Source organism: Coregonus clupeaformis, chromosome 28, assembly GCF_020615455.1.
Source record: "Coregonus clupeaformis isolate EN_2021a chromosome 28, ASM2061545v1, whole genome shotgun sequence".
Classification (NCBI taxonomy): domain Eukaryota; kingdom Metazoa; phylum Chordata; class Actinopteri; order Salmoniformes; family Salmonidae; genus Coregonus; species Coregonus clupeaformis.
In genome coordinates, this window is record NC_059219.1 from 10,898,459 (window position 1) to 10,905,613 (window position 7,155).

The window sequence follows — 7,155 nt, forward strand, 5'->3', positions numbered from 1 at the left end:
TTAGCATGGTGGCTAATTCCTCTATCCTATTGCTGTGGGGATGTTAGCATTATGGCTAACTCCTCTACCCTATTGTTGTGGGGATGTTAGCATAATGGCTAACTCCTCTACCCTATTGCTGTGGAAATGTTAGCATGGTGGCTAACTCCTCTACCCTATTGTTGTGGGGCTGTTAGCATGGTGGCTAACTCCTCTACCCTATTGCTGTGGAGATGTTAGCATGGTGGTTAACTCCTCTACCCTATTGTTGTGGGGCTGTTAGCATGGTGGCTAACTCCTCTACCCTATTGCTATGGGAATAACACAAAGACTTGGATAGACATCTGTATCTTTCTCTTTATGGCGTCTGTGAGAGCACGGGCAGCAATATTGAGGCCATCTCCATTTTGAAGTAGTCCATTTTCTTCTTCTACTACTTCAATGAGTTGGCAAACAAACTGAATGGTTGGCGATTTACTGCTATTTGTGGTTATGGAATGTTTGCGCATGAGTATAAATCTATTATTTTTACCCCCTTTTTCTCCCCAATTTTGTGATTACGATCTTGTCTCATCGCTGCAGCTCCCCAACGTGCTCGGGAGAAGCGAAGGTCGAGGCATGCATCCTCCGAAACATGACCCGCCAAGCCGCGCTTCTTAACGCCTGCTCGCTTAACCCGGAAGCCAGCTGAACCAATGTGTTGGAGGAAACACCGTTCAACTGACGACCGAAGTCAGCCTGGAGGTGCCCGGCCGCCACAAGGAGTCGCTAGAGTGCGATGAGCCAAGTAAAGCCTCCCCGACCAAACCATCCCTTAACCCGTGCGCCGCCCTATGGGACTCCCGGTCACGGCCGGTTGTGACACAGCCTGGGATTGAACCCCAGGCTGTAGAGACGCTGCAACACTGCAATGCAGTACCTTTGACCGCTACGCCACTTGGGAGGCCGCACATGAGTATAATTCATTGGCTGATCATTCCTAATGACCACGACGGAATCATGTGATCCTTCCTTAACCCATAGAAAGTCTCACCCAGTTGACTACTTAAAAATTGTGAAAGTCCTCAATGGTGCTGCCCATGCTAAAACTGGCTGTTGGCCGCTAGAGAACTCTTTCCATCTCTGTGGGATAACATCAGTTAGCTGTTAGCATGCTGGCTAAAGGTAATCACATCTCAGATATGATATCACACAGCCTGACTGCAGGTCACATGACTACTGACCTTGAGATGAACATTCACCCCTGAACCCTGACGCTAACCTGGCCCATGTTCTGACCCCGCATGCTGACCTACGACCTCTCTACTGGGCCAATGAGAGTGTGGGAGGCTGCTGTGGGAATGGACAGAGCTGTTCTACTGTGTTGTAGCTCTATGCTAAACTGCAGTGTGTCTGTTCTATGTGTTGTAGCTCTATGCTAAGCTGCAGTGTGTTCTATGTGTTGTAGCTCTATGCTAAGCTGCAGTGTGTCTGTTCTATGTGTTGTAGCTCTATGCTAAGCTGCAGTGTGTTCTATGTGTTGTAGCTCTATGCTAAGCTGCAGTGTGTTCTATGTGTTGTAGCTCTATGCTAAGCTGCAGTGTGTCTGTTCTATGTGTTGTAGCTCTATGCTAAGCTGCAGTGTGTTCTATGTGTTGTAGCTCTATGCTAAGCTGCAGTGTGTGAAGGCTGAGATCCAGGACATTAATGATGAACATGTCAGGAGTCGACAGGAACTGGAGCAGACTCAGAACCAACTCACAAGAGAACTCAGGTTCAAGTAAGTACAAACACACACACACACACACACACACACACACACACACACACACACACACACACACACACACACACACACACACACACACCCACATATACACATACACACCCACACAAACACACACACCCACACATAAATACACACACCCACACACATACACACACATACACAAATATGTGATTACAGTCAGCTATTGAACCACATATTCAGTATATTATAGTATATTTTGTGTGTGTGTGTGTGTGTGTGCGTGTGTGTGTGCGTGTGCGTGTGTGTGTGTTTGTGTGTGTGTGTAGGTATCTGATCATAGAGAACTTCATTCCCCTGGAGGAGAAGAATAAGATCATGAATAGACTGACCTTTGACCCCGAGGAGGACCAATGGAAGTTCACACCCCTCGTCCCTGCAGAGAGGTCAGGGAGGGTGTGTGTGTGTGTGTGTCTGTGTGTGTGTCTGTGTCTGTGTCTGTGTGTGTGTCTGTGTCTGTGTGTGTGTCTGTGTCTCACGCTTGAAAAGCGTTGGAAATGAGAGTAAGCTAGTGATACTGATATTGGGCTGTCTCGTCCATGTACTGTTATGTTAACAGCTGTTATGGTCAGTCTAGCTGTATGGAGGAGAAGGTACCGCTCTGTTTCAGCTGTTATGGTCAGTCTAGATGTATGGAGAAGGTACTGCTCTGTTTCAGCTGTTATGGTCAGTCTAGCTGTATGGAGGAAAAGGTACTGCTCTGTTTCAGCTGTTATGGTCAGTCTAGATGTATGGAGAAGGTACTGCTCTGTTTCAGCTGTTATGGTCAGTCTAGCTGTATGGAGGAGAAGGTACTGCTCTGTTTCAGCTGTTATGGTCAGTCTAGCTGTATGGAGGAGAAGGTACTGCTCTGTTTCAGCTGTTATGGTCAGTCTAGCTGTATGGAGGAAAAGGTACTGCTCTGTTTCAGCTGTTATGGTCAGTCTAGATGTATGGAGAAGGTACTGCTCTGTTTCAGCTGTTATGGTCAGTCTAGCTGTATGGAGGAGAAGGTACTGCTCTGTTTCAGCTGTTATGGTCGAGTCTAGATGTATGGAGAAGGTACTGCTCTGTTTCAGCTGTTATGGTCAGTCTAGCTGTATGGAGGAGAAGGTACTGCTCTGTTTCAGCTGTTATGGTCAGTCTAGCTGTATGGAGGAGAAGGTACTGCTCTGTTTCAGCTGTTATGGTCAGTCTAGCTGTATGGAGGAGAAGGTACTGCTCTGTTTCAGCTGTTATGGTCAGTCTAGATGTATGGAGAAGGTACTGCTCTGTTTCAGCTGTTATGGTCAGTCTAGCTGTATGGAGGAAAAGGTACTGCTCTGTTTCAGCTGTTATGGTCAGTCTAGCTGTATGGAGAAGGTACTGCTCTGTTTCAGCTGTTATGGTCAGTCTAGCTGTATGGAGGAGAAGGTACTGCTCTGTTTCAGCTGTTATGGTCAGTCTAGCTGTATGGAGGAAAAGGTACTGCTCTGTTTCAGCTGTTATGGTCAGTCTAGATGTATGGAGAAGGTACTGCTCTGTTTCAGCTGTTATGGTCAGTCTAGCTGTATGGAGGAAAAGGTACTGCTCTGTTTCAGCTGTTATGGTCAGTCTAGCTGTATGGAGAAGGTACTGCTCTGTTTCAGCTGTTATGGTCAGTCTAGATGTATGGAGAAGGTACTGCTCTGTTTCAGCTGTTATGGTCAGTCTAGCTGTATGGAGAAGGTACTGCTCTGTTTCAGCTGTTATGGTCAGTCTAGCTGTATGGAGGAGAAGGTACTGCTCTGTTTCAGCTGTTATGGTCAGTCTAGATGTATGGAGAAGGTACTGCTCTGTTTCAGCTGTTATGGTCAGTCTAGCTGTATGGAGGAGAAGGTACTGCTCTGTTTCAGCTGTTATGGTCAGTCTAGCTGTATGGAGAAGAAGGTACTGCTCTGTTTCAGCTGTTATGGTCAGTCTAGCTGTATGGAGGAGAAGGTACTGCTCTGTTTCAGCTGTTATGGTCAGTCTAGCTGTATGGAGAAGGTACTGCTCTGTTTCAGCTGTTATGGTCAGTCTAGCTGTATGGAGACGGTACTGCTCTGTTTCAGCTGTTATGGTCAGTCTAGCTGTATGGAGAAGGTACTGCTCTGTTTCAGCTGTTATGGTCAGTCTAGCTGTTTGGAGAAGGTACTGCTCTGTTTCAGCTGTTATGGTCAGTCTAGCTGTATGGAGGAGAAGGTACTGCTCTGTTTCAGCTGTTATGGTCAGTCTAGCTGTATGGAGAAGGTACTGCTCTGTTTCAGCTGTTATGGTCAGTCTAGCTGTATGGAGAAGGTACTGCTCTGTTTCAGCTGTTATGGTCAGTCTAGCTGAGTGGAGGAGAAGGTACTGCTCTGTTTCAGCTGTTATGGTCAGTCTAGCTGTATGGAGAAGGTACTGCTCTGTTTCAGCTGTTATGGTCAGTCTAGATGTATGGAGGAGAAGGTACTGCTCTGTTTCAGCTGTTATGGTCAGTCTAGATGTATGGAGAAGGTACTGCTCTGTTTCAGCTGTTATGGTCAGTCTAGCTGTATGGAGGAGAAGGTACTGCTCTGTTTCAGCTGTTATGGTCAGTCTAGCTGTATGGAGAAGGTACTGCTCTGTTTCAGCTGTTATGGTCAGTCTAGATGTATGGAGAAGGTACTGCTCTGTTTCAGCTGTTATGGTCAGTCTAGCTGTATGGAGGAGAAGGTACTGCTCTGTTTCAGCTGTTATGGTCAGTCTAGATGTATGGAGAAGGTACTGCTCTGTTTCAGCTGTTATGGTCAGTCTAGATGTATGGAGAAGGTACTGCTCTGTTTCAGCTTTTATGGTCAGTCTAGCTGTATGAAGGAGAAGGTACTGCTCTGTTTCAGCTGTTATGGTCAGTCTAGATGTATGGAGAAGGTACTGCTCTGTTTCAGCTTTTATGGTCAGTCTAGCTGTATGAAGGAGAAGGTACTGCTCTGTTTCAGCTGTTATGGTCAGTCTAGCTGTATGGAGGAGAAGGTACTGCTCTGTTTCAGCTGTTATGGTCAGTCTAGCTGTATGGAGAAGGTACTGCTCTGTTTCAGCTGTTATGGTCAGTCTAGCTGTATGGAGAAGGTACTGCTCTGTTTCAGCTGTTATGGTCAGTCTAGCTGTATGGAGGAGAAGGTACTGCTCTGTTTCAGCTGTTATGGTCAGTCTAGCTGTATGGAGGAGAAGGTACTGCTCTGTTTCAGCTGTTATGGTCAGTCTAGATGTATGGAGAAGGTACTGCTCTGTTTCAGCTGTTATGGTCAGTCTAGATGTATGGAGGAGAAGGTACTGCTCTGTTTCAGCTGTTATGGTCAGTCTAGCTGTATGGAGAAGGTACTGCTCTGTTTCAGCTGTTATGGTCAGTCTAGCTGTATGGAGAAGGTACTGCTCTGTTTCAGCTGTTATGGTCAGTCTAGCTGTATGGAGGAGAAGGTACTGCTCTGTTTCAGCTGTTATGGTCAGTCTAGCTGTATGGAGGAGAAGGTACTGCTCTGTTTCAGCTGTTATGGTCAGTCTAGATGTATGGAGAAGGTACTGCTCTGTTTCAGCTGTTATGGTCAGTCTAGATGTATGGAGGAGAAGGTACTGCTCTGTTTCAGCTGTTATGGTCAGTCTAGCTGTATGGAGAAGGTACTGCTCTGTTTCAGCTGTTATGGTCAGTCTAGCTGTATGGAGGAGAAGGTACTGCTCTGTTTCAGCTGTTATGGTCAGTCTAGCTGTATGGAGGAGAAGGTACTGCTCTGTTTCAGCTGTTATGGTCAGTCTAGATGTATGGAGAAGGTACTGCTCTGTTTCAGCTGTTATGGTCAGTCTAGCTGTATGGAGAAGGTAATGCTCTGTTTCAGCTGTTATGGTCAGTCTAGCTGTATGGAGGAGAAGGTACTGCTCTGTTTCAGCTGTTATGGTCAGTCTAGCTGTATGGAGGAGAAGGTACTGCTCTGTTTCAGCTGTTATGGTCAGTCTAGATGTATGGAGAAGGTACTGCTCTGTTTCAGCTGTTATGGTCAGTCTAGATGTATGGAGAAGGTACTGCTCTGTTTCAGCTGTTATGGTCAGTCTAGATGTATGGAGGAGAAGGTACTGCTCTGTTTCAGCTGTTATGGTCAGTCTAGCTCTATGGAGGAGAAGTTACTGCTCTGTTTCAGCTGTTATGGTCAGTCTAGCTCTATGGAGGAGAAGGTACTGCTCTGTTTCAGCTGTTATGGTCAGTCTAGATGTATGGAGGAGAAGGTACTGCTCTGTTTCAACTGTTATGGTCAGTCTAGATGTATGGAGGAGAAGGTACTGCTCTGTTTCAGCTGTTATGGTCAGTCTAGATGTATGGAGAAGGTACTGCTCTGTTTCAGCTGTTATGGTCAGTCTAGATGTATGGAGAAGGCACTGCTCTGTTTCAGCTGTTATGGTCAGTCTAGATGTATGGAGGAGAAGGTACTGCTCTGTTTCAGCTGTTATGGTCAGTCTAGCTGTATGGAGGAGAAGGTACTGCTCTGTTTCAGCTGTTATGGTCAGTCTAGATGTATGGAGAAGGTACTGCTCTGTTTCAGCTGTTATGGTCAGTCTAGCTGTATGGAGAAGGTACTGCTCTGTTTCAGCTGTTATGGTCAGTCTAGATGTATGGAGAAGGTACTGCTCTGTTTCAGCTGTTATGGTCAGTCTAGATGTATGGAGGAGAAGGTACTGCTCTGTTTCAGCTGTTATGGTCAGTCTAGCTGTATGGAGGAGAAGGTACTGCTCTGTTTCAGCTGTTATGGTCAGTCTAGATGTATGGAGGAGAAGGTACTGCTCTGTTCCAGCTGTTATGGTCAGTCTAGCTGTATGGAGAAGGCACTGCTCTGTTTCAGCTGTTATGGTCAGTCTAGCTGTATGGAGGAGAAGGTACTGCTCTGTTTCAGCTGTTATGGTCAGTCTAGCTGTATGGAGGAGAAGGTACTGCTCTGTTTCAGCTGTTATGGTCAGTCTAGCTGTATGGAGGAGAAGGTACTGCTCTGTTTCAGCTGTTATGGTCAGTCTAGCTGTATGGAGAAGGTACTGCTCTGTTTCAGCTGTTATGGTCAGTCTAGATGTATGGAGGAGAAGGTACTGCTCTGTTTCAGCTGTTATGGTCAGTCTAGCTGTATGGAGAAGGTACTGCTCTGTTTCAGCTGTTATGGTCAGTCTAGATGTATGGAGGAGAAGGTACTGCTCTGTTTCAGCTGTTATGGTCAGTCTAGCTGTATGGAGGAGAAGGTACTGCTCTGTTTCAGCTGTTATGGTCAGTCTAGATGTATGGAGAAGGTACTGCTCTGTTTCAGCTGTTATGGTCAGTCTAGATGTATGGAGGAGAAGGTACTGCTCTGTTTCAGCTGTTATGGTCAGTCTAGCTGTATGGAGGAGAAGGTACTGCTCTGTTTCAGCTGTTATGGTCAGTC

General features: G+C 46.3%; 1 protein-coding gene across 2 annotated transcripts in view; it reads left to right on the forward strand.

The window, feature by feature from the left end:
• Nucleotides 1-7,155, forward strand: part of LOC121542755 (kinesin-like protein KIF3C) — a 35,567-nt gene that overhangs the window by 24,921 nt on the left and 3,491 nt on the right. Inside the window, exons 4-5 of one of the 2 annotated variants that reach the window (XM_041852284.1) lie at nt 1,620-1,738; nt 2,035-2,151. In XM_041852284.1, coding sequence (XP_041708218.1) covers nt 1,620-1,738; nt 2,035-2,151 — 236 coding nt within the window. The remainder of the gene's footprint in view (nt 1-1,619; nt 1,739-2,034; nt 2,152-7,155) is intronic. The other variant, XM_041852285.1, reaches the window with a different exon arrangement.